This window comes from Fistularia commersonii, chromosome 5 (assembly GCF_037954325.1).
Source record: "Fistularia commersonii isolate RoL2024-O1a breed Wild chromosome 5, RoL_Fcom_v1.0, whole genome shotgun sequence".
NCBI classification, from domain to species: Eukaryota; Metazoa; Chordata; class Actinopteri; order Syngnathiformes; family Fistulariidae; genus Fistularia; species Fistularia commersonii.
In genome coordinates, this window is record NC_141288.1 from 16,749,506 (window position 1) to 16,774,626 (window position 25,121).

The following is a 25,121-nucleotide window of genomic DNA, read 5'->3' on the forward strand; positions in this document are numbered from 1 at the left end:
CAAAACTCGGTGTTATTCTTTTTTCCTGATGTCTTGTAGTGACACAGAGACCCTGGTGGGCCTGCCCAGACCCATCCACGAGAGTGTCAAGACTCTGAAACAGGTCAGAGGCGGACAGTCATTTGCTCATTATGTTTGCCCCTTATTCTAGACACCCCCATCTCCACTCAGCAACACACACACACACACACACACACGCAGTCATTTGCACGGCAGAAAATGAAATCAACTATTCAGACACCTGCCATTTTTTTAGATTAATTTTTGTCGTCAGATGCAGGAACAATCAACATAATATACTACTACTACTACTAATAATAATAATGATAATAATAGTAATCTACACTTATAATAATATGTAACATAAATTATGTATCACAATAATAACAGTAATGTATAATTATAATATATAATAATAATAGTAATCACAACAACAATAATTAATAATAATGACACTATCACTACTACTACTACTAATTATAATAATAATGCATTGTGTGTTTATATGTATTTCTATATTTCCATATACATTTTCCTTTTGGTTTAGATATAGCCATTTGAAAGTATGAATACATATAGTATGTCTGCACATGTAAATATTTTGAGGCACGAAATGATTAATAACAGTAATGTATAATTATAATATATAATAATAATAATAATCAAAACAACAATAATTAATAATAATGACACTATTACTACTACTACTACTACTAATTATAATAATAAATGCATTGTGTGTTTATATGTATTTCTCCATTTCCATATACTTTTTCCTTTTGGTTTAGTTAAGCCATGGGAAAGTATGAATATATATAGTATGTCTGCACATGTAAATATTTTGAGGGACGAAATGATCTCAACACATTCGTGCGTGTGCACGTGCTCGGAGGTCAATCCCCTTCCACTCCCCCGTTCCTCTTTGACTCGTTACGGCAGGAGATTCTCCCGATCGATACCGCCTCACTCTCGAATCCCCCCGACGGCGGCAACCCTGTATAAAAATCCATCGCTCCTGTTAAGCCGGGCGGCGGGTTGTAGTTAAACAGACCAGTAGCCCCTCCGCGGGCGTCAGTCAGCGGCGCTAATTAAAACATTTGCCATCACCTCCATTTATCCGGATGTGTTGTAACATCCAGGCTCCTTCTTTTCCGCAGCACAAATACGTGTCGATCGCCGAGGTCCAGATAAAGCGGGAGGAGGATTTGCAGCAGTGCCCGCTGACCCTGGTCAGTCGCCTGCAACCGCATCGTGAAACCACCCTCTCATTAGTTCTTCCACAACAGCTTTTTCAGTCCAAGCATCAGGCACATTGTGTTCACGGTCGGCTGTATGCGCAGGGGGAGGAGGAGGTGGAGGAGACCTCGGCGGAGATGCTTTACCTCGGCATGCTTCCAAACCTCTCCCAGTACGTGGTGAGTAGCCCGTAAATCAGCGCTTATTATTCTCTTTTGATGTGACTTCTGGAAGAGGTTCTGACCCAGAAGCGGCCGTGGACGGTCTCTTTGATATTCAGTCACGCCGAGAAAGACGCGTTTTTCCTCAGTTGCAGTTCAAAAGCAACTTCGAGAATACCCGCGCTGCAGATGGAAAAACCTAGCTGAAATTCAGAATAACAATTGTCGTTCGGAGTTGAATTTCCTTCAATGGTCGTCCGATTTCTTACATTTCAAGCATGCAAAACAAAAGATGTATGCAGAAATTTCCTGTTCATGCTCTTATGCATCTCTGTTGACATTATGCACAATGTTGTGAAGCATATGGAAGAATTTAGGGAATATTCCCTGACAATCGGACTGCAATGCTAATGCGCGGTGCTGTTTATTGTTTGCGCCGCAGAGATCTTCTGCACGGAAGAATCTCAGGAGGCCTCCGCTGAATTTTTTTTTTTTTTTTCCCTCATGTGAACTGTCAGATTGCCCTCCTTAAGCTGCTGCTGGCCGCGGCTCCGACCTCCAAAGCCAAAACCGACTCCATTAACATCCTGGCCGATGTGCTGCCTGAGGAAATGCCGTAAGTGCGGCGCTAAAGACTCTGCCGTCCTCGAATTTTTTTTTTTTTTTTTCTCCTCCCCCCAGGGAGCCCTTTTTAAGTACCTGCAGATATTTTAGAGCCAAATTAAGATCCAGTAGCTAAGGATTATGTCTAGCTGAAAGCTGTGAGGTTTTAAACGTTTTTTTCAATGATGATTAATGACTGAATAGACTGATAGCTAATGTTTGACTGGAGCAAAATCTTCCATTTCATTTCACTCCGATGTCAGAGTATTCTTTTTTTTTTAAATCAGTAGGCTTGTTTCTGACACATTGGAAGCTGGAAAACTATATTAGAATATCTGGAAAATAATGACAATATGCCTCAAAATTCTTATTTTTAAAATTTTATTATACTATAATCAAAAGCTTTTTTATCATTTAAGTATAATTTTCAGTAATTGGTATTGCATAACATCCTAATTTCCATGTTACGTCTTGCTGATTTTTACACATTATATAGCAATTTTTAAGGTCATTTTGGTCTTTTTTTTAACAATTTCTCTTTCACATCAGTCAGGGTAAAGACCATGAACAAGAGTGACTCATAAATAATCTTTTTCTTTTTTCTTATTTACCAAATTAGACCAAAGGAATTTGTGGAAAACAGATCTTTGCTATTGGATTATTTTCGTCTGGATGGCAGAACAGGACATTCAAATTTTTCACCAAATTTGTCAGTTTCACATCTCGACACTTATCACAGTTATCATCCTGCGCCATTGCATATCATTACCTTATTACATATTATTATTATCATTATTATCATCAGGCATTGTGATAACTGTCAGCAGTATCAATATAACTGTAAATATAAGGATGAATCAGACGTTTTGATTGCAAAACGTGATTAACAGATACATCCTGCCGAAAACACTATCAGTCTTATGTTGTTTTTAAGCATTGAATTCGTTTTTATACCATTACTGAACAAGCAGATTGTTTTTTGGGGGGCTCTGGAGCATGGCACTGTTTCAGGGGACTGAAAGAAATTCCGAGCTGGGAAAAGACTAATCCTCATGGTAGGTTGGTTCGACTATGAACGCTATTGGGTTTCGCCAGCTCTTCCTGATGATTCACTCATCTATTCATATTTTCTATTTGTCTTCCAGAACGTTCAGTTCCTGCTCCTTTTTTGATAAGGACATGTGTGCTTGTTTTTCTCCTCGCATTACCGCAGACCTCAAGGTCTTCATGTTGTTTTGCCGATATGTTGTCTCCTGTGTGTGCGTGCGTGTGTGTGTGTGTGTGTGCGCGTGCGCTGCCTGTGCGTCTCACAGAATCACGGTCCTCCAGAGCATGAAGCTGGGAATTGACGTGAACCGTCACAAGGAAATCATCGTCAAGGCCATTTCTGCCTTGCTGCTGCTGCTCCTTAAACACTTCAAGCTCAACCACATCTACCAGGTCCTGCACCCTTTCGTTTTTTTCCTCCCGTACAGCCTTCCGTTACCCTCTCTCCATCCTTTGACCTCCCTTTTTTCTATCTCCGTCTCTGCACCATAAGCGACGAACCCCCCTCTACCTCCATGGTGCCTTTCACTGGCTCCTACCTGATTATGCGCACAAATGTACCCTCCTGCTTCCATCCCTCTCCCTCTCCTTTCCTGGTGCATCCTGCACCCTCCAGAGTAAACCAAAACACAATCTTTACCAATCGGTCGTTCGCCCCACTCACATCGGGTGATTTTTTTTTTTTTTTTTTGTCGTTTTTCATGTCTTATGAGGACAGAGTCACAGATCTGCAGTTAAGAATGTAAATTCCTTCACCCTCCTTTCTAGGCGTCTGTTATCCAGCCACATAGTGGTAGCGCCCTCTGCTGGCAAACCAGGGAAGGCTGCGTCGGACGCGGCGTCGACGCTCCCGTTCGCCGATGTCGTCGGAATCCCACGCATCCTGGAAAAACCTGAAAACTAGGTCGCCTGTTTCCCAGGCCTCGCCAATTAAGGGAAAATCTGGGAATAAGAAAAGGGTGGAAAAAAAAGAAGCGTGAAAAAATATGTCTTCCATTTCAAATGGCTAAGTTAGATTCAGTGTGATGTTGATGGATGTTAAGTTGGTAATTAGGGCTCATAACTCGCTTAAGCTTCGGCATTTTGATATGGATCTGTCAATTCCGACATTTTCATATGCAGGAAAAGCTCTTGAAAATGCAAGAAAAAAAATACCCTGTATTCTTTTTTCATGGATGCACGCGTGCACGGTGGGTTGCCGGGTGAAATACTGCAGATTACGAAGCGGCGGCCGTCTGAAATGCGGAGGTTCTAAGCTCGTCACGGATGAAGCGGAAGCATCGCTCCTGTTTTTAATTTTAGAAAAGCTCCTGGGATGAGGTGGGGGGATTTGTATAGCACAAAAGAAAAAAAATCCCCTGGTTATTGACCTTTTGTACATGGAGGGAACTCATCAATGACACGGGATTATCTGATCTTCTTTTCTGTCTTGAAACACTGAATCATCCTTCAATAGATTAATTTTTATTCGGATTGGAGGACAGACATTCACTCCAGTCTCTTCTTCTGTCTCCTTCCTCTTTGCCGCAGTTCGAGATTGTCTCGCAGCACTTAGTGTTTGCCAACTGTATTCCCCTCATCCTCAAGTTCTTCAACCAGAACATTATGTCCTATATCAGTGCCAAAAACAGGTAGGCAACATTACAACTCTTCATTTTATTTTCGCATTTCTCCACGAAAAACAGCAGCGCCAGCGTTTGACCGGGGAAGTAGCTTAAAGTGTCAAGAATTGTTTGGATTCCGATTAGAAATATTTGGAAATTTACAATGTTGACTATGAGGCAGCACGGTGATGAAAGGGTGAATGATTGGATGTCTCTATATGACACCTGAATGAACAAGTAAATGGTTATAAGTCTATATGACATGTGAATCAGCTTTACTGTCATTATTATTATTATTTTTTTTTTTCTCCTTGTCACTCCATTCTCACCCTACTTAGCCTATTTCTCCCTTGTTGTCTTTTTTTTTTTTATTTTACTTTAATTGTTGTCACTTTTTTCTTCTATTTATGTGTCTCTTCTATTTTATATTTATATTCATATTTATTGATATGATTATTGTTGCACTGCTGTGACATCGATTTTCCCCTATGGGGATCAATAAAGAACTATGTTAATTTTTCCAGATGCACTAGACTACATGTGACAAACTCAAGGCCCGCCAAATGTAGCCTGTGAGAATGTCTAAAAAGGTCTGATTGTCTTAAAATAAATAAGTCAGACGCGTGCATTGTCCATAAACTACATTTCCCACATATCATGCCGATCATGTTGCCTGCGAAGTGACGGCATCCCACTACTAGATCGCAGTGTGTCCTCATCTATACGATCTTCATCAAGTGGAAATGAGAAATCCAAATGATCCCTAAATGCCCAGGGACAGAAAAGTTGATGCAGATGGAAGGCTGTTTCAAGAAAGATGGGAAGGCGAATACATGTTTGTGCTTCAAGGAGAAAAACAGGATATGTCTTTTGTGTTATGAGGCAGTGTCGGCTGCCAAACAAAGCGCTACGTATGCCAACGTTAGCCTTCTAGAAAAACAACAAATTGTCCAAGAGTTAAAATAAAAAGAATTTGCAGGTGATAACCTGCAGGCGGTGATGGCCAAGCAGGGTGTGTCACCACAAATTATGAGCCGGGTGTGTGTCTTGACCTCCACCGAACCCCTTAGACTGACTCACCATCGATAATGAATGAATGAATGAGTGAATATGACTTGTGCATATGTTTGCAAGGTTTGTGTGTGTGAATGACTTTTTGTTGAACGCAGTGTGTCTTCTTCACAGTATCTGTGTGCTGGACTTCCCTCACTGCGTGGTCCATGAGATGCCCGAGCTCACCGCGGAGAGTCTGGTGAGTCCAAACCTCTAAATTGAGTCCCGCTGGATGAAAACTACCAAGAAAAGTAAAATAATTTCATCCCCGATGTCTCCGTGTGTTCTCAGGAAGCAGGAGACAGCAACCAATTCTGTTGGAGGAACCTGTTTTCGTGCATCAACCTGCTGAGAATCCTGAACAAGCTGACCAAGTGGAAACACTCCAGGACCATGGTTAAGAAAATATCCAACATCTCAAAATCCAGCATTGACACCAATGTTACTTCTAAGTTACTTCTGAGTCTCATAATATAGTTGGAAAATACCACAAATACAGTTGATAAAATCCTGACACCTTGATAAAAGTATACTTCATATGTTTAGATATTGTATATATCAAATTTTGCATTCTGAATATTTCCTTTCATTTGAAAAATAAAACTAGTCCTTAAATTTTCCTGCCGGCTCAGGCCGGAGTCCTAAGTTTCGAAGCTCTTTGCCATCAGATGCTGGTGGTTTTCAAGTCGGCCCCCATCCTGAAGAGAGCTCTGAAGGTGAAACAGGCCATGATGCAGCTCTACGTTCTCAAGCTGCTCAAGATCCAGACGAAGTACCTGGGCCGCCAGTGGCGGAAGAGCAACATGAAGACGATGTCGGCCATCTATCAGAAAGTTCGCCACAGGCTCAACGATGACTGGGCCTACGGAAATGGTAAAAATAGAGCCGTCTGTTCACTTGGAACTGAACAGATTTTCCCACCGCTGCTATTATGACCGCCTTTTTTTCCCAGATTATGTGCCAATTTGATTTTCAACAGCTTGCGAAAAAAAACGTATACAAAAAAAAAGAAAAATATGTTCTCAGGTCATCCAGGCTGTTATTGGTGCAGGCTTATAACCGTGGAATTGGTATTCTCGTTGCTAACTTGGAGAGTTGTCTAAACTCGGGACCTTAGATGTGAGCTAAAATATTCAACGCGGCGTCTTAATTTATTCATAAGGAATGCTCCGCTTCGTCACAAACAGGATTTATGGCAATAAATCCGCTCTTGTAAACGCCTACTTGTGCAGCTCCAGTCCAAGAGGTGTTTGAAAAGGTAATCCTAGTCTATTGGCTCCCCCTATATGAAGTGATGGAGATAGTGAGTCCTAGCAGCCCTTTCACCCTCCTCACTAAGATTTAAAAAAACACAGCGTCAAGAGCGTGCTCACCCCGGCCCCCGCGTGCACGACCTCCCCGGCTAATGAATGCTAATTGCACAAATGAATACGGATGTGTCCTTGTCCACGTACGTGCCCGCCTTTGTGTATTTGCTCTTAGCATCATCTGTAACACAACAGTCCCGGCAGCCGCCACTGAACAGCCAGGATTTTGTTGCCATAGGAACGGGGGAGAGGGGACGTTCAGGGTCATCTCGTGGGAGAGCATGTAATCTGTCACTGTGACTGTTGGAGAGGAGTGTATAGAAGCAGAGGGAAATAAAGGGCATAAACACAGATTTGTTATGGACCCATAAGGAAATAAAAGGAATCTGAGGACATCGTGCTGCAGGATGAATACACGTTAGCATGGAAGTGGATTAGATTGAGCGCAAAACCATGATTATCAAGACATTTTTTAAATCAATATGCATCACACATGGGGCACTTATACACCAATTTTTCTTTTTATGCACGACGAGTCAGGTCAGTATCACACCGCGGTCGTCTCCTGACGCTTTAAATGTCGAGCAGGTCTGGACCGCATTCTTTAAAACGATTTAGAGAAAACCCACGAGCTAACGCCTGGCTCACAGCAGAAAGGAAACACTGCCCTTTAACCTCGCAGGAACATCGGGGAGATCCTGGCGCAAAGTGGGACGGCCTTCTGCCTCGAACAGCTGGTGGGGGAAAGACAAAGAGAAAGCAGAAGTGTACAAAGAGGACAAATCATCTATTACTGCTAATACCATTAGCGCTGATAGTTACATGTTAATAGCTGACATGATGCAATAAAATAAATAGCAATGGTGGGTGCTCGTAGATCAAGCCACGGCCCCTTGGAACCTGTGAAATGAGAGTTCTAGGACTCGGCAGAAGATCTGAGATTACTATCATGCGCTAATGAAGGGACATGGGTGCGGACAGGATAGGAAAAATCGGAGGGGGTGTGTATTGATCACCGCTTTGTAAAGATACTTGTCAAAGCTCCTTTTGAATGTTTAAAGTCATTTTGGGGAATAATATCCTGCTAAGGTTTTGATAGTCTTTTTGCTGAGGTATAAACATGAGGGGTTTTTCAGTGGAATCACAGCACAGTGATGTTAAGGTACAAGAAATACATTTTTAGTGAGTAAAACAGGGAGTTAAGTGATGGTACCTCCCTCCCCCGCCAGATATCGACGCTCGACCTTGGGATTTCCAGGCGGAGGAGTGCGCCCTACGGGAGAGCATCGAGAAGTTCAACAGCCGTCGTTATGACAAGAACAAGAACGGAGACTTCGCGCCGGTGGACAACTGCCTGCAGAGCGTGCTGGGTCAACGCGTGGAGCTGCCTGAGGACTTCCACTACAGCTATGAGATGTGGCTGGAGAGAGAGGTTTTCTCCCAGCCCATCCATTGGGAGGGGTTGCTGCAGGATCCCTGATGCCGGCTTGGATACAAAAGCGAAAAAAAAAGGAAAAAAAAAGAGGGGAGAGATGGCAAGGAGAGGAGGATGTAGGCTAAAGGAGGTAACATAGAAGTAGCTCGAGTTAAAGCAGGGGGTGTTTTCAGAATGTTGGGCTGGCAGGTGGAGAATCCACCCCAAGGTCATATTGCCACTAATAAGGTGCGGGGTGGAGCCTGAGGAACACGGTTGCTGCTCCACGCTGCGAGCTGTCACGACAGACGCACAAATTGATGCCACACCCTGACACACACACTTGTCACTAACATGTGCCTACGACTACTGTGACACACCGTAACGTGCAGGAGCAGGGGTAGCAGCTGGTCTCAACATCTGGTAGCTGGAGACTGTTCAGGCCAGTTATACTGCCAGTCATACATAATAACAAAAAAAACAATTTCCTGACTTTATATGTCCCTTTTTTTTTTTAAGTTGGTGCAGGTTTGTCAGTTTTCTCTTTATTTTTCTCAGCGTGTTTTTTTATTTTTATTTTTTATTTATATAATGCGTAAATTCAATTAATTTCTTTTATGACCTTATAAGTTGTTTTTTATTTTTTATCTGACAGACTGTTGTTAGTTTACTGCTTGTTTTGTTATATCAGTAAGTTTTACTATAAAATTTCTTTAAAAAAAAGAGATAAAAATAAAATGCCTTTTGGTAATAGACCAAAGGCTTATTTTAATCTTCCAAATGTAGCAGGAGCCATTTCCTCCCACAGGACTCTAATCTCATTTAATGTTTCCAAAAAATACAGAAACACCCGCTCTAAGTTTATTGAATCGTAAGCTGATGGGCACGGAGAGTGTAAAACGCTGAACGCTGGAAAAGAAAGATAATGCTCTATGTGCAATTGCTTCAATACGATAACTTTGACATCAGGGATAATGTCTATCAAATTTTAAACATCAAAAAGATGTCAGTTTAATATTTGAAAAACAATTATTTTAAAACAACAAACCATCAGAGATGTCGGTTTGGTTGGAAACAATGTAAACCACGTCAATGTCAAAACTCAGCAAACATCGGCCAACAGCTCATTGCTCACTTGGATTGTCGATATCACAAACTGAACCGCTCAGATTGTCTGTAGATTATAGGTCCTAACTTTTCATTTTGGCCAACATTTACACCAATAATGGTAATTCTGTTCATAACTTACTAGCTAATATACCTGGCTCTCTATCTGCTCTGCAGCGGCACAGCGTGACGCTCCCGAATCTTCCGGACGCCTTGATCTTGCTTTTATTCTGTTTGGTGCTGTATTTGAGAGTATCAGAGCATGTGCACTCTTCACTTCACCTCACACCTCCAACTACCTATATGGCCCTCCGGTTTGTCCTCGAGGGCCTCCACTGAAGCACACAAATAAGCACCGACGTCAAATGGCACGGTCACATTTTTAGTATTCGGTTCGAATTGTTGTGTATAAACTTTGTATAGGACGATAATTTTGATATTCGGTCTGGTAGAAATGTGCATGGCCACTGTTTTGTTTGAACACTGTGTTTTAAAATGGTATTTGGAGCAGCTTTTTTTGTCTGATAATGTTTCCAGCAACATTTGGAGTTGTATTTTTACCCCGATTTGCATTTCAAATAAGTCTATTTATTTTTCACTATTGCATAGATTTTTTTTTTTTATTATAGTATCATATGCTTCATATATTCTCAGGTTAATAGATAATATATTGCAAAATTTCTGAAAGCTTCCTCGCCATTTAGCTCTGTACTTCTTGGGATGACCACATCGCGTTCGTATGATTTGGTGCCTCTGCAAAGTCTCTCATTGTGAGTTTGTTACCGTTGAGATATACATTTTTTCATGTCTCGTGCCAAATGAGAGTGCCATTTTCTATGTTTACTTTGTCATCATTGCCTCCGCCCCCCCTTTTTTTAATTTCAATCTCTTAAAGGTTTGCAATACAAAGTATTATTTTCTACCTGACAATTGTACAATCAACAACAATGCTGTTTCTTGTAACTGGTATATGTTACCAGAAGTGTCACGTATTCTAAGGATGTTACTGCAGTATATGTGTGTTTTGGTTCAACCCATTTCCAAACAGTGCAGACACATATTCAATGGTGAATTTGTTCAGGGGTTTGTGCAATGACTGATCAGTACAGGCATTATTCGATAGACGGACAGATTACAAAATGACAGTTGCTTATTAAACAATGTTGAAAAATTGTGATAGTGTGCTGGTCTTTGCAAATGATTTTGCATCAGCAGACTTGTCCTACAGTGTCCCGGGGGCTTGGGGGGGTTGGGGGACTCTGGTTCGCAGCCACACACACTCAGGCAGTGAAGGTCAAACTGACCACTCACTCACATCACATCACACACTTCCTCAGGCCAATGTTCCAATGGTTGCGGATGTCGTTGATGGGGATGGGAGCATATGCAGCCTGTGATGATGTAAAACTCTTGTGCGCTTGTCCCTGTCCACTGATTGGACCAAGAAACTGAGGAGGGGCGTTCTCAGAACAGGGTGATTTGGAAAATAAAAGGAGTATCATGACTCTCCCTGTACATGAAAGCCTCTCTAGCCAGATGCTCAACACATATGAACTGAGGTTTTCACCAGAACAATGAGGACTATTTTACACTGTCTTTATTGCAAGTGCTTGTTAATCTTGAACACAAACCCTTATTATATTGTATGATATGATATTGATTATATAGGCTTAGCTAACAAACGCATGTATCAGCAGGCGGTTTGCTGATTTCAAGGATAACCAATACACAAAAACACATGGATAATTGTTTCAAATGTAGAGAAATTTGTTAAGAGTCAATATGTCACACAGTTTTACACTGAAATGCTTTCTTTGTCTACATGTCGTGTCGCAACTTGAGACCCAGCGCTTCTTTGCAGTGGAAATTCCCTGTCCAAACAAGTCCTTGAGCATCAGTGAACGCACCTTCTCCCATAAACCTGGAACATGACAAGCAAATTTAAAAAAAATATGCAAAATGTGAATGTGTCACCAAAGAAATGAGGTAAAATAGAAAACAAACCATCTCACAGGGAGAGATTGTTTTGTCACAACTAGTATCATTAAAAGTACTGACATTTTTTTGTAAGATGGGAAAAATGCAATACCTCAACAGGGATGAAACTACATTCCTCCAGTTAATTTAAAAATCATTGGTTTCTAGTTGGAACGGAATAAAGGTGCATATCTGGCCTTAAACTGATATCCATTGTCAGAGAGGCTGATGAGAATGAAGAGCCTGGCGTTGAAGGCCTTCAATCTCAACAAAAACACTTACAAAGTTAATTAGCTTCAAATAGAGGGCTTGGCAAATGAGTAATAGCTCATTTTGAGGTTATTTTGTGGTGCTTTTTGGGGAGGGGGGCATTCTAGCAGATTCATAGACAATCTCTTGCTGAACCTTAAGGTTGCTGCTGCTTCTGCTTTCAGCCCCCCGCCCCCCCAACAATATTCTGTGTATCCTCTTCTCTCACACCCACTAACTTCATGTCCTCTTCCCCGCATCCATTCATCTCATCTCTTGTCTTCCTCCAGGCCTCCTGCCTGGCAGTTCCAACCTCAGCATCCTTCTACGCAGATCTTCACTATTGCTCCACTGTACATGTCAACACCATCTCAGACTGACTCCAGAAGGTTGGTAGAGATTAGGAGTTACACCTTTCCTAATGTCCCTTTTCTCTGGTTTTAAATATGACTTTGGTGCGAGGGAATGCAAAGAAGTAACACTACAGTAGCATTGTCCACTTTTTTGCCAGAAAATCCTTAGTGCCTGGATGTGAATAGTAAAATAGTTTTACACAACTTGACATTAACAAGAAATCCAAAACACAGATTGGTTGGTTTATTGGTTAGTACATCGCGATCAACCTGTCGTGGTTAAGAATAGAAGAGGATTTGTTTTTGTTGCGTTTACCTGTTTTTGTCAAACTGGCCAGTGTAAATCGATCCATCTGGGAAGGTGTATATTCCTTTCCCATGGTACATGTTGTCCTGGAAGTCTCCTTCATACACAGCTCCGGAGGGATGCTCCATTGTCCCACGGCCACACATCTAGGAGGGAGTGATCAACATCGGATAAACTACAAGACACACACACACACACACACACACACACACACACACAATTATAAATACCTTGTCGTCCTGCCAGGACCCAGTGTAAATGATCCCACTAGATGAGGTTTGTTTTCCAGCACCATTTCTCCTCAATACTCCAGCCCCAGACCTAATGCATGCCCCTTCTGTGGAGAGGGTGACACTTTACTGTACTTTACTGTAAATATTTCCAGTTGCAGATTTTTAATTACTCACCATATCGCCCCCCGTTCGGAAAAATATAGTTTATCATTAAAAGACGTTCCCCTGCATGACAGACAACATATCATCTTCAGACAGTTAGCTTAAAAGGTCAAGAGTCACCAACATTTGCAGTAAGCAAGAAAGTGTGAGAGAGCAGCCAACACTACCAGACATTTGTTGGAACTTCTTGCAACAGAGGGTAAGCAGAATGTACAGGAAAAATCTGAAATAAGCAAATAAACAAATAATAAAAAATTGGATAAAGTAACGCTGTATTCGTTCGCGAACGTCCAACCGTCAGGATGACTGGAGACCGAAGTCTTTGTAGTCGTGGCGTCGCAACGGGGTTTCCATGGTTACACACTTATATTAGTGCAACCCCCTGACTTATGTTAACATTTAATGGGATTCTGTGTATACAGCATTTTTCAAAAAATCAATATGGCTCAATATAAATCACGGCTACGCATTAACTTTACGGGTATTGTTATCCGTCAATGTTTATTATTTATTTTTATTTATATTTTTATAGTCAATTATTCGTGTGGTCAGGCTAAACCGGAAAAGAAACTTTGAACTCTGAATTGTCGTCCAATGGAAGAACTGCTTGGCCACCGGTAGTTTCAATAGCATCTTTCGGGTTCGTATGCACTTTTAAAAGTTATATTAAGTTGATGAAGACAACCGTTTTTCTGTTGTTTGTGATATTCGGTGTACTCGGGAAAGGTCGTTTCTTCCCTTCGACGTGTGTGAAAGATTCTCTTTTTGTTGGTGTGTCACAAATGAGTGCGCTTGCTAGCCGTTAGCTAGCTTTCATAGCTTCCCGGCTTGAGCTAAGTAATTGAGCGAAAAAGGAAGATAACACAACGACAGTTTTATTACAAACTATCATACACACACTCCTTGTAACTTGACGATAAAACACGTTGTCAGCCAGGCGTGGACATAAATGGTCATATCGCTGTGACTGGGTGGTTGTTGGTCTGTATGCTCAGTTGCATAATTGTAGCCACCAGCAGTGTGTGTGTGTGTGTGTGTGTGTGTGTGTGTGTGTGTGTGTGTGTGTGTGTGTGTGTGTGTGTGTGTGTGTGTGTGTGTCAGCCACTATCTCACTGCTCGCACTTGAACTAAAGTGCTCCAGCGAGCAGCCCACAGCCATGTGGGACTGTGCAGTAGACGTGCCTGCCTGGTTCCCTGCCTGCCTGCCTGCTTTTAAACCTAAAGTAGTCGCTTACTCTGCAGACCCCTGGATATCCAAGCTTTCGGAGGCTGAGAAGCTCCCATCTGTAAACACCTATTGTCTCTTCTCACAGTTTGTTTGCTGCTCTGATGGGAGGCTGACTGATGGTGAGTGTCATGATTGGATGAGGACACGATGCATGTAAAGCTACCTGTGCTCTTATCAGTGTGTTCATCAGCAGCGAAATGAGTGCGAGGAGAAGAGGGGGGAAGCCCAACAGAGGAGGGGGGAAATTTAACAAGCCAAGGGGAGGTGGAAGTGGTGGAGGCGGCGGCGGCGGTGGTGGAGGTAGAAAGGGAGGATCCAGCCGCTGGGAGGAGGAAGATGATTTCAGCCTTGACTTGGGACCCTCTCGAGGGTATAACAGGTAGAAACTCAACGCAGAAATGTACAGTATCATTGATCGACACGATCACTCATCCTAATTTGTTTTTCTTCTTTGCCATTTGTTTTTCCCCTTTTCTCTCCCATCTGGTTTTACACAGCTATGTGTCCAGGCCCCCCAAAGGGCGAGGTAGTGGCAGTCGTGATGTTGCCAGGGCTCATGGGAGAGGGGGTAGGAATCAAGATAGAAGAGATGGGAGAAGTGGAGGCAAGGTTCTCCCAAAGTCTCTGGTCACCTCCAGAAATCGCCCAAAGACAGGTGACAGCATCAAAGTAGAAACGAGCACCATGCCCACACAGAGGATTTTCATGACTGATGAGAACCAGAAACAACTGAAGGAACTACTTAGGGACTTGCAGACCCTGGACTTTGAGTAAGTAATTTCTTCGATATGCACGAAATTGGCCACTTTAGTTAAAGATTGTCTTGAACGTATACTTATATTACCGTATTTACTTAGTGAATCTGGCTCAGATTATTCAAGGGGAGAGGAAGAGGAAGAAGAGGAAGAGGCATATGATGAGTTGGACCATCGTGAGGAAGGGCAGTTTTGGTCCACCAATGATGAACCTGTGGAGCGAGCAGAAAGGACAAAATATGATTCTGAGTCTGATGATGAGCGGCCTGCCAAGGAGCCTGTTGTCTCCTTATTTGCCATAGGAAAACTCTGCAGGTGATGTTAATTTTTTTTAAAGTACTGTTTTCAATATGGATTTTTGATGGAGGCGATGACAATATACTGCAACTTTCTGGGTCCTTCATTCACTCATTTCTGGGTGATATTTTTCTTTATATTCTTTCCGATTACTTGGTGTTTCCTTACGGATTTTTAGGTCTTATTTGATCATTCCAAAGTGTCAAATTGACCAAGGCATTTTATCAAGGCATTTTATCTGACCGTAATGTGTATTTAAAAGTGTTTTTTTTTCTCTTTTTTTTTTAACAATATAAAGAAATATAAATGTTGAGAAGTTTGTTGAAATGTTGAGAACAGACTGCACCGCATTCATTAAGATATTGCGCAGTCCGTCTGTTAAATTTGAATGAATCCCTTTATTTTGAGTGGATTTTCAGTTTTTCTTTCAATCTGTCTATTAACACAGGTATGGGTTTGACAGAGAGCGCAGCAAGCAGGCTCTAGAATCAGGAGAAGGAGACTTCGGGGCCACATTGGAACAGCTCCTCCGGCAGATTTTCAGTGAATGCTTCATCGAGAAAGCACGTTTAAATGATGGCCTGCAAGCGGTAGCCATGGACAAGTGTTTGAGCCAGAGGCAGGAGGAAGCTCTTGCACTGGCTGCCATTTTTGGAGAACGCTTCAGTGAGCGGATCGCAAACGCAGTCTGGACAGTATCTCTCGATCTCTCCTTCCTCTCAGACAAGGGTGTCAAGACCTGGGGTGAAGAAAGGAGATGTAACGATGGCGGAACGGTGAATGTGAAGGATGTCTGTCGATACTACCTGAAAGGTCAAGGCTGCAGATATGGAGATAGATGCAAATTTAAACACCAACTTCCCACCAAAGGCAGGTCAGGGGCTGGTTCCCCAGACCTGAAGGGCCCGAGCCTGCCTGGGATCAGCAGCTATTCTCCCCCCGTGTATGAACTAGAGGTTCGATTTCCTAAAGGAAACTGCTACCCATTTCAGGCACCAATAGTTGCCTTCAGTACCAATGATGAGTCTGTCTGTGCAGCTGGGAGGCTCAATGTAACCGAGGCGTTGTATGGAACGGCACTGTCTGCAGCACAGAGAGGTAAGCCTGTTGTTTACGATCTAATCACCATGTGTGAGGAGGAGTCATCCATAAGGACCTTACTGTCGAGAAGTCATCACAAATACAGCACGCCGCCGCCTGTCGTGGTTGTTCCTTCCCCTCCTCAACTTGTGGCAAAGAGCAAGAATGCATCCGAGGAGAGGAGTAGAGCTATAAGCAGTGGTAACATCAGGAGGTCGGCTCCATCGAATAACCGCAGACAATTGGACTGTAAGTCAAAATGAATTTAATCATTTTTTTTCCCCTCAATTGAAATAGCAAAACAGTCTGCTCAAATGTTTCGAACAGATTGTTCCCTGTTTCCTCCTTTTTCTTATTACATATAGTATATTACGTTGTATTATATTGACTACAGTCCTTTAGTTGTGTATTTAATGCAGACCAATGCCCCTTAAAGTCAACAACAAGGTATATATTTTTTTTAGTTTTCAGATATTTTTCACATAATGTGCAGGATAACATTTTTCGGAGGTAATTTCTGTTAAAGCTTCTGATAATGAATTTTTCAAACAAAATTAGCGATCAATTATAACAAAATAGCCAGACATTCAATTCACTATTCCTATTATTTGAATTAAAAGTAAGCAAATCTTCTCAACAAATGTTGATTTTTTTTTCCCTACCCGGGGAAGTTTATGTTTCAGGTTATTATAAACCAAATTTCAGGTAACTCAGAGCTCAGCACGGGGAACCTAGATTTCTACGTTCCTTTTAATGTAGTCCACTCAGGCCAGTTTAATATATCTAATATTACATTAATGCATTTATAGCCTTCACAGCACTTACTTGTATATTAATCAAGAAACAATTTGTCCACAAAACAGTGTTATTCCCTTTGTTCTTACCAAGCTTAAAAATAATGTTTCTATGTCTGTTTTATCATTACATCATTTGTGTCTGAGAAGTAACGGAGACAGGAGAGGCAGTGGAGGAACAAGATGAGCGAGATGAAGACATGACTGTTCCGGTTGAGAATGATAGTTATGTCAGTTTGAGGAAGAGAATGGTGAAAAAGCACAACTTGAAGATCGATAACCTCCTCCAAGAAAATGGAAAGCTCTGCCGAGAATTTAAAAGGAAATGGGTAATCTGAGTTATTGACTTAAAGACAGCTTTCCAATTAGCTTCTCTCCATTGTATTATGTTTAATGGAATTTGTTGCTTTTGGTCAGTCATCCGGACGCTTCAGGTCAATGTTGGAGCAAAGGAAGATGCTCCCAGCTTGGGAGGAAAAGGACAACATTCTAGACCTCTTGGATCACTGTCAAGTCCTGGTAGTCAGCGGGATGACTGGGTTAGTCACACAAAGCAGTATGACTATATTATGTAATATTGGCAGGCACAGAGGACTTAAGAGAGTGATTTCATTTGTTTGAGGGGAAATTAAAACTAAAGAATGAGCATGCATCAACATTGCCTAAAGTAAGGGTATTTTATATAGGCAAGTTTGTTTAGAAGGCTTGATTTTCAGTATTTGCTGAACATTTTTATTAGTCTCGTGACTGATTTTCATTTATTTTCTTCCCCAGGTGTGGAAAGACCACCCAGATCCCCCAGTTCATCCTGGATGCCTCCTTAGGTGGTCCGGCTGACCAGGTGGCCAACATCGTCTGTACCCAACCCCGTCGCATCTCTGCCATCACTGTGGCTCAAAGAGTGGCACAAGAACGTGCAGAGTCTCTGGGAAAGTCAGTGGGCTACCAGATCCGCCTAGAGAGTGTCAGGGTAACGCCTCATTTTACATGTTGATGTTGTTTTACTGCTTAAAATTACATTCTCTTGCTGAACCTCAAGTTTGCCGCTTCTTCTATTCCTTTGGGCTACTCCCTTCCGGTTTCGCCACAGCGAATCATCTGCCTCCATGTAACCTTATTCTCTGCATCCTCCTCTTACGCAACTAACTTCATGTCCCCTGTCACCCCCGTTCCATAAATCTCCTCATTGGTTTTCCTCCAGGCCTCCTGCCTGGGAGTTCTAACCTCACCATCCTTCTACCAATATATTCACTATGTCTGTTCTATACATGTCCAACCCATCTCTGTCTGACTTATGTGCTCTCCCTTCAATGGACTGATTCCTGATCCTGTCCATCTTCATCAATCCCAGAGAGAACCTCAACATTCTACTCTGTTACCAATAATAATGAATATCATTCTATATTATCTTAACCTTTGTACTTTTTTCCATTTCATAATTTTTGATGGAATACCGTAGTTAAAATATTTTTTGTTTCTTTTCATAATTTAATAATTAACCATCTACTTTTAGCTAGAAACAGGAAACAGAAAATATGTTTTGTATTTGCAAACATGTATCTCAACACTTATCTGTGAATCTGTGACATTTGCACCTTTTCCACGCTTCTCTCAGACACAAGCCACCAGGCTGCTGTACTGCACCACAGGTGTGTTACTTCGACGACTGGAGAGCGAGGCGGACCTCAGAGGTGTCTCACACGTCATTGTGGATGAAGTGCATGAGCGCACAGAGGAGAGGTCAGATCATCCTTGTCATACATTTTAAGATGTTTTAACACTTATTAGTTGGATATTTAGTTTTCTGCTTGTGAAAGGCTTCTAAATCAATCAAATAATCAATCAAAAATCAAAATCAATCAAAATAATATTACAGCCTGAATTTTTTTCATAGATTTGAATAAATGTTTTCAAAAAATGCAATCACCTCATGCTGCAGTATCTTGCACATTTAATTTATTTTCATTACATTTTCATTTTACTTAATTTATTTGTTCAGTAACCATTTCCATTTTCCAAGTCCAAGTAAATTTTGCACCATTCTTGTTTTTTTTTTGTCTTTAGAATTATGCAACTTTTGATATTAGAAATCTTACTATAAGACAGTGTTGTTGACTTGTTTCTTTTATTTTTCATTTTATAGTGACTTCCTGCTGTTAGTGCTCAAGGATTTGATTATTCAGAGGCCTGACTTGAAGATTATTCTAATGAGTGCTACACTTAATGCTAATCTTTTTTCTGATTATTTTTACAACTGCCCCACTGTCCACATACCAGGTAATAAATCCTAAGTGAATGGTATTTTAACCACAATCTGCTGCTCAACCACTTTTTTATATTTAGTTTCTTCACAGCAAGTAATAATATCTGCTCCCCTTCCAGGGCGTACATTCCCAGTCGATCAGCTTTTCCTCGAAGACGTGATCTCTAAAACCAAGTTGGTATCTCTTTCGGTGTTCCAACAAACCCACATTTTTGAAATTTCTTTTGCTCTATGGATATGTAAGGACTTACTTGAATGTGGTTCATTGACAAATGTAGTTACGTGATTGAGGATGGGAGCCCTTACATGCGCTCGGGGAAGCAGAACTCCTCCAGGCGACAAGGAAGAGAGATGGTGGATGACTTGGATGACAACGGCTGGAACTTCTCATCTTTCACGAAAAAGGACTTTGTCAAAGACTCTGTTCCTGACCAGCAGCTTGGCCTGGAGGAGCTCATGGTCAGATACAAAGGTGACTGGAAAACAAATCTCAACCTTTTTGATGCTCACACATTGCTCCTTCTGCATTAGTTAACTGCAGATCAGCTTTTGCCAACGGTGCTTTTTTTTTACTGTTGATGCAGATATAAAGAAATCTGTGCTGAAGACTATGGCTGCAATGGACCTGGAGAAGATCAACATGGATTTGATCGAAAGTCTGTTGGAGTGGATTGTCGATGGAAAACACAACTACCCCTCAGGTAGGAGTTGTTTTAGTTGAAATCAGTTTGTATTTGTTTTGCTGGCCTTACAAGTTCTTGGGTTTTGTGCATTCCAGGTGCAGTGCTTGTGTTTTTACCTGGCCTTGCTGAAATCAAGATGCTCTATGAACAGCTCCAGTCGAACAGGATGTTCAACAACCGGCACAAAAACAGGTCCCTGTTTAATTTCATTTCATTTTTTCATTCCAAATTAAAAAAAAACAAATGTGTTTATTATCAATTTTAATATACGCAATTTCAAAAGGAAATCCTTGATATGCTGTATAATGCACCAAGAGTATGGAAAAACAATATGTGTGATATATGCATTCTCCATAATCAGGTGTGTGGTGTACCCACTCCACTCATCCCTGTCCAATGAGGAGCAACAGGCCGTCTTCAACCGGCCCCCAATGGGTGTCACAAAGATCATTATCTCCACCAACATCGCAGAGACCTCGGTAACCATTGATGACGTGGTGTATGTCATCGACTCTGGGAGGATGAAGGAGAAAAGGTTAGTTTTTATCTCGCTTTCTTGGGTTAGGGAGTCGGGGAAAACAAAGCAATAACCCAATATTCAGAACATATTTACTTTTGATATTGATTGATTTATACCACAGTGTCTGGCCAAGTTTAGAGACAGTCATGTCAGATACACTCAAATGAATCAACTCACTGAATAGCATAGTTTTACCTGTCTGACCTTCAACATTCATTCTTTTGGATTTTGTGAGTTTGGCTAATTTTTAAATGTGGCAGTTTGCCCATTAACTCATCGTCTTCTTTTGGCTTCTCCCTAATTAGGAGTTGCCATCTGTATTAGATTATCTGTTTCGAACTTTGCCTGTCTTCTGCATCGTCCTCTGTAACACGAGCTAACTGCATGGCCTCCTTTACCACATCCACTTTGGTCCTCCCCTTTTCGTCCTGCTTGGAAGTGCCATTTCCAGCATCCTTCTGCCTATCCTTTAGCCACTCTTTCCTCTTCATGTGCCTAAACCATCTGAATCGTCCCTCTCTGCCTTTGTATCAAAGATGTATATCCTGGGTTGTCAATCTGATGTGTCCATTTATTCAAATCATTGTCAGACTGGATCAAGTTTGTTTTTGTTTTTTTGTGAAGAAACGTATGCATCTGAATGTAGATGCCACTTCTCATTTATCAAGTGTCTGCTTTGTCCTCAGGTATGACGCGTGTAAAAGCATGGAGAGCCTGGAGGACTCGTGGGTTTCTCGCGCCAATGCACTGCAAAGGAAAGGCCGGGCGGGTCGTGTGGCCTCTGGTGTCTGCTTCCACCTTTTCACCAGCCACCACTTCCAATACCAGCTGATCGAACAACAGCTACCCGAGATCCAGAGAATGCCCCTGGAGCAGCTCTGTCTCCGGTAAATCCACCATTTTGTCACCTTGTGCTATTATACCCCCCTTTGGGATTTATGATTTAGAGAAGTATTGATTTGAGATGGGGTTATCTACAAAAAAAAGTGGAGTAATTTAAAAAGGAAAAGATAGCTAGCTGTCAAGCAGATCAATGCAAACAAAAAAGGATTTTGATCAATGTTCACTCTGTAAATCTTTTTTTTTTTTTTATATGAAGAAAACCTTCATATTACTTCATACTTTTTCACATTTAGATAATATACTCATCTGCCCTTGTTTTAGGGAATGCAAAATAATTTGAATGTATTTTCTCTTTCTCTCTCTCTGATAGTATCAAGATCCTGGATGTATTTGCTGACTTGACACTGGAGTCAGTCTTCTCTCGCCTCATTGAGCCACCAACTCTGGGAAGCTTAGAAGTCGCCAAGCAGCGCCTGCAGGACCTGGGCGCTCTGACAGCTGATGAGAAGCTGACCCCGTTGGGCTTCCACCTGGCCTGCCTGCCCGTTGACGTCCGCATTGGAAAACTCATGCTGTTTGGCGCCATCTTCCGCTGCCTTGATCCCGCTCTCACCATCGCTGCCAGCTTGGCCTTCAAATCACCATTTGTAAGGCAAAAGATGGTCACAAGACCCCATATGTATCTTACAGTCCCAAAGTAAACGGTTGAGTCACTTCTAGCCTCATGTACAAACCCTCCTGTTGTCCAGGTGTCTCCTTGGGATAAACGGGAGGAAGCCAATGAGAAGAAGCTGTCCTTTGTACTGGCCAATAGTGACCATCTTGCCTTGTTACAGGCCTACAAGGTGGTGACCATGCTTTCTTGTACAAAAAAAGTTGTAATGCTCATTTAACTTTTAATTACATTCTGTTTTTTCCCAGTCATTCAAATGATCTTTACATCTTGTTTTGTGTTTCAGGGATGGTGCGATGCTGCAAAGAATGGAAACCACGCAGGCTTCCTGTACTGCAGGGCTAGCTTTTTGTCTTGGCGAGGCTTACAGGTGTCATTTTGTCTTTTCTGTTCCAGATTTGACATATTAACATGCTTAGAAAAGAATTAATGAACTATAAAAGTCCATATGTCAGGAGAGCTTCTTGAAACTTCATTTATTTATTCCCCGAGGATCCTTTTTGGCCAGAGGTTCTACATATGTTGATGATAATAAAAGCAATCAATGAGCAGAAAATTAACAAGAATCAGGCAAAAAAGCGGGCAATATCAACTTGAAAATGTAAACATCACGTCTTAAAGCTTTATGGAACCGCTTCAAAAAATAGCCTTAAAAATGATTATTAACAACTATTAACAACTTCTCATTAAGTGATCAAGAAATGAACTTAAAGTAACACATTTTAAAAAGCAGCTGCAAAATAGCAATAAACCAGCGAAAATTGTATAACATTAAAAACAGGGAGATGTGGCAGTAAATTCGGAGAGAGCAAAATGTAGTTAGTCATATGTGAAACTCCTTGAAAATAATCTATAAATAATTGTGAAAATCATTATTACAAAGAACCCAACAGGATCCAGGTCCCTGTATCTTAAAATGGAAACCACTATCACTAACTACACATCAGTGCAGAGGGTAAACGCCAGAGTGTTATTGATTTTTAATCATGTTGCTCGAACAGAACTGACACCATGAGAAAACACCATTTGTTTTTTTTTTTTGTTTTTTTTTTTTGTTCTGTCTCTGCCTTTCTATAACAAGTCCTTCATATATTCAGTTTTATGCTTTTGGTTGTTGCTGCTTAAGAAAATAACTGGAGGGCTTTATCTGTGTTTGCAAGTTGAAAGTGTTATGTGTTACTTGTGCAGGAAATTGCCAGTCTGAAGAGGCAGTTTGCTGAGCTGCTTTCTGATATTGGCTTCATCAAAGAAGGTCTGAGGGCCAGGATTATTGAGAGGATGTGCTCCGCTGGCAGTGACGGCGTTCTTGAGTCTACTGGCCTTGAGGTAATGCACGCATGTAAAGGGGTACTTCGTGCTTCTGTAGTTCATCTGTATTCATGTTACTTTAACACATTAAACACAGCTTCACCTCAAATACATAATCATTTCTGTTAATCTCTAGGCAAACCTGAACTCTGGTAACATCAAGCTGATATCTGCCATGCTTTGTGCTGCCCTCTATCCCAATGTGGTCCAGGTATGTGATCGCAGACTCTTGTTCTTAATAAACATGACCCATCTAAACCTTGCATTGTTCGCTAAAACTATATTTGTTGTCGAATCAGGTGCGAGCTCCTCAGGGGAATTACAAAATGACCAGTAAAGGTGCAATGAAGATGCTACCTAAAGCAAACGAGCTCCGATTCGCCACCAAAAACGACGGCTACGTCAACGTTCATCCCTCGTCCGTCAACTACACGGTGAGCCGCTAAAAGTGAAAGTGTGACAAAGTAGGCAACTGCTTAGCACAGCATTAAATACTGATTTACTCTGTGCCTCAGGTGAGCCACTATAATAGCCCCTACCTGGTTTACCACGAGAAGGTGAAAACTAGTCGAGTGTTCATCAGGGAGTGCAGTATGGTGTCTGGCTACTCTCTGGTGCTGTTTGGAGGCGGCCAGGTCAATGTGGAGCTGAACAGAGGAGAGTTTGTCATCTCCCTCGATGATGGATGGATTCAATTCGTTGCTGCCTCTCACCAGGTCAGAAAAACAGGAGAATCAATAGATTTAACTTTTCTGGACTTTTTGAAAACCATGTGAAATGACATTGATGTTTATCAAGCTATTCTCAAAGCCATATGAAAGCTTTTTCATGCACTGAACTGACTGAGTCACAGAAAAATAAAGTAAATTAATCTAGATAATGACGATGTAGGAATGCTATATAAGTGGACTGCAATGTTAATAAAGGCTGAGAGGTTGTGCTTGACATAATCAGGGTTTAAACAAAATCAGCCTTAAATCTCAGAAGTCAAGCCTGACCTTAAAAATGCCTTTTTATAATCACACCGGTACTTGTCAGAAATATGAAGGTCTGCATTTTATTCTATTTATTTATTCTACATTTCGTTTTATTCATTTACCAACCACCTAATATAAATATCAAACTGGCTTTAATTTTCCTTCTAAGAAGAAAATATGTCTTTCTGGTGTTTTATTGACTTCCTGTGTAGTTCATTGTCATAGAAGATCACACACTATCATGTTTTCTTCAAATTAACTAGACTATGACCTTTAATTTATCAGTCAGAATTGATATTTTTCTGCTGAAAGATCTATATCAGCTCTGATAAGATCTGGTGTTAGTGAGGCTTAATTAGGACCTAAGTAGCAAAATAATCCAATAACCCTCCAGAGACGTAACATAAAATTGCTATTTAATAACAAATAGGAAGTTAATGAACTCGTGTGTGACCCAGGTCGCTGAGCTGGTGAAGGAGCTTCGGTGGGAGCTGGACGGACTGCTGCAGGACAAAATCAAGAAGCCGAGCATGGATCTGTGCAGCTGCCCCCGCGGATCCCGCATCATCCAGATGATAGTCAATCTTATCTCAACACAATAGATTTGTCCCAAAATAAAAAGAACAGCGCTCTTCATCATAAAAGCCTTTCACAAAGTGATCATATCGATGTATCACTTACGGTAAATAATGGCATGATGATTTTTTTTTTTTTAATGTCAGCACCAATTGTCAGGCCAATTCTGCACTCGAGCTGATGTCCTCTGGAGGACAGTCGCATCTCGATGCTGCTGCTTGACACTCATTTTACACACGCTCCGTTCTGCTTCTCTGGATGTTGCCTTGATAGGAAAATAATTAATCTGCAGGTGAGCCAAAAACTTCCTG

General features: G+C 41.4%; 3 protein-coding genes across 6 annotated transcripts in view; 2 read left to right on the plus strand and 1 right to left on the minus strand.

Annotated features, from left to right (window-relative positions):
- strip2 (striatin interacting protein 2) overlaps positions 1 to 10,706 on the plus strand; it is a 31,035-nt gene extending 20,329 nt beyond the window's left edge. For all 3 annotated transcript variants that reach the window (XM_086147054.1, XM_086147052.1, XM_086147053.1), the window contains 10 exons: positions 40 to 103; positions 1,158 to 1,229; positions 1,341 to 1,415; positions 1,916 to 2,013; positions 3,314 to 3,440; positions 4,578 to 4,678; positions 5,837 to 5,903; positions 5,996 to 6,100; positions 6,373 to 6,577; positions 8,241 to 10,706. In XM_086147054.1, the coding sequence (XP_086003180.1) occupies positions 40 to 103; positions 1,158 to 1,229; positions 1,341 to 1,415; positions 1,916 to 2,013; positions 3,314 to 3,440; positions 4,578 to 4,678; positions 5,837 to 5,903; positions 5,996 to 6,100; positions 6,373 to 6,577; positions 8,241 to 8,491 (1,165 nt within the window). In that variant the 3' untranslated portion in view covers positions 8,492 to 10,706. The remainder of the gene's footprint in view (positions 1 to 39; positions 104 to 1,157; positions 1,230 to 1,340; positions 1,416 to 1,915; positions 2,014 to 3,313; positions 3,441 to 4,577; positions 4,679 to 5,836; positions 5,904 to 5,995; positions 6,101 to 6,372; positions 6,578 to 8,240) is intronic.
- A 462-nt stretch (positions 10,707 to 11,168) lies between these two features.
- morn2 (MORN repeat containing 2) lies at positions 11,169 to 13,109 on the minus strand. The gene is made up of 5 exons (XM_086146171.1): positions 12,981 to 13,109; positions 12,826 to 12,876; positions 12,649 to 12,755; positions 12,428 to 12,564; positions 11,169 to 11,453 (listed from the first exon to the last, which is right to left on the minus strand). Exons 1-5 carry the CDS (start codon positions 12,985 to 12,987, stop codon positions 11,351 to 11,353), a joined length of 405 nt encoding a protein of 134 aa, XP_086002297.1. The 5' UTR covers positions 12,988 to 13,109; the 3' UTR covers positions 11,169 to 11,350.
- A 316-nt stretch (positions 13,110 to 13,425) lies between these two features.
- Positions 13,426 to 24,855, plus strand: dhx57 (DEAH (Asp-Glu-Ala-Asp/His) box polypeptide 57). Of its 2 annotated transcripts, none has more exons than XM_086147055.1 (24): positions 13,426 to 13,453; positions 14,127 to 14,420; positions 14,539 to 14,811; positions 14,899 to 15,111; positions 15,542 to 16,422; positions 17,118 to 17,296; positions 17,385 to 17,506; positions 17,742 to 17,937; positions 18,583 to 18,707; positions 19,111 to 19,244; positions 19,350 to 19,404; positions 19,509 to 19,702; positions 19,815 to 19,931; positions 20,009 to 20,105; positions 20,275 to 20,448; positions 21,120 to 21,320; positions 21,647 to 21,923; positions 22,026 to 22,121; positions 22,236 to 22,319; positions 23,138 to 23,275; positions 23,394 to 23,468; positions 23,557 to 23,691; positions 23,773 to 23,973; positions 24,693 to 24,855. In XM_086147055.1, the coding sequence occupies exons 2-24, from the start codon at positions 14,239 to 14,241 to the stop codon at positions 24,834 to 24,836; spliced, it is 4,293 nt and encodes a 1,430-aa protein (XP_086003181.1). In that variant the 5' UTR covers positions 13,426 to 13,453; positions 14,127 to 14,238; the 3' UTR covers positions 24,837 to 24,855. The 2 variants fall into 2 exon arrangements, with proteins under 2 accessions (XP_086003181.1, XP_086003182.1); XM_086147056.1 differs by lacking the exon at positions 13,426 to 13,453 and having other exon boundaries at positions 14,083 to 14,160; positions 14,235 to 14,420.
- Positions 24,856 to 25,121: the final 266 nt, after the last annotated feature.

Bases quoted from the DNA above. Each gene is read 5' to 3' on its own strand.
- dhx57 (XM_086147055.1), top strand. From the start codon at position 14,239: ATGAGTGCGAGGAGAAGAGGGGGGAAGCCCAACAGAGGAGGGGGGAAA. The intron at 20,449-21,119 runs GTTAGTTTTTAT...CTTTGTCCTCAG, and splicing joins GGGAGGATGAAGGAGAAAAG to GTATGACGCGTGTAAAAGCA. The intron at 22,122-22,235 runs GTGGTGACCATG...TTTGTGTTTCAG, and splicing joins CCTTGTTACAGGCCTACAAG to GGATGGTGCGATGCTGCAAA.
- morn2 (XM_086146171.1), bottom strand. The intron at 12,756-12,825 runs GTGAGTAATTAA...CCCTCTCCACAG, and splicing joins TCCGAACGGGGGGCGATATG to AAGGGGCATGCATTAGGTCT. The intron at 12,565-12,648 runs GTATTTATAATT...ACTCCCTCCTAG, and splicing joins GGTCCTGGCAGGACGACAAG to ATGTGTGGCCGTGGGACAAT.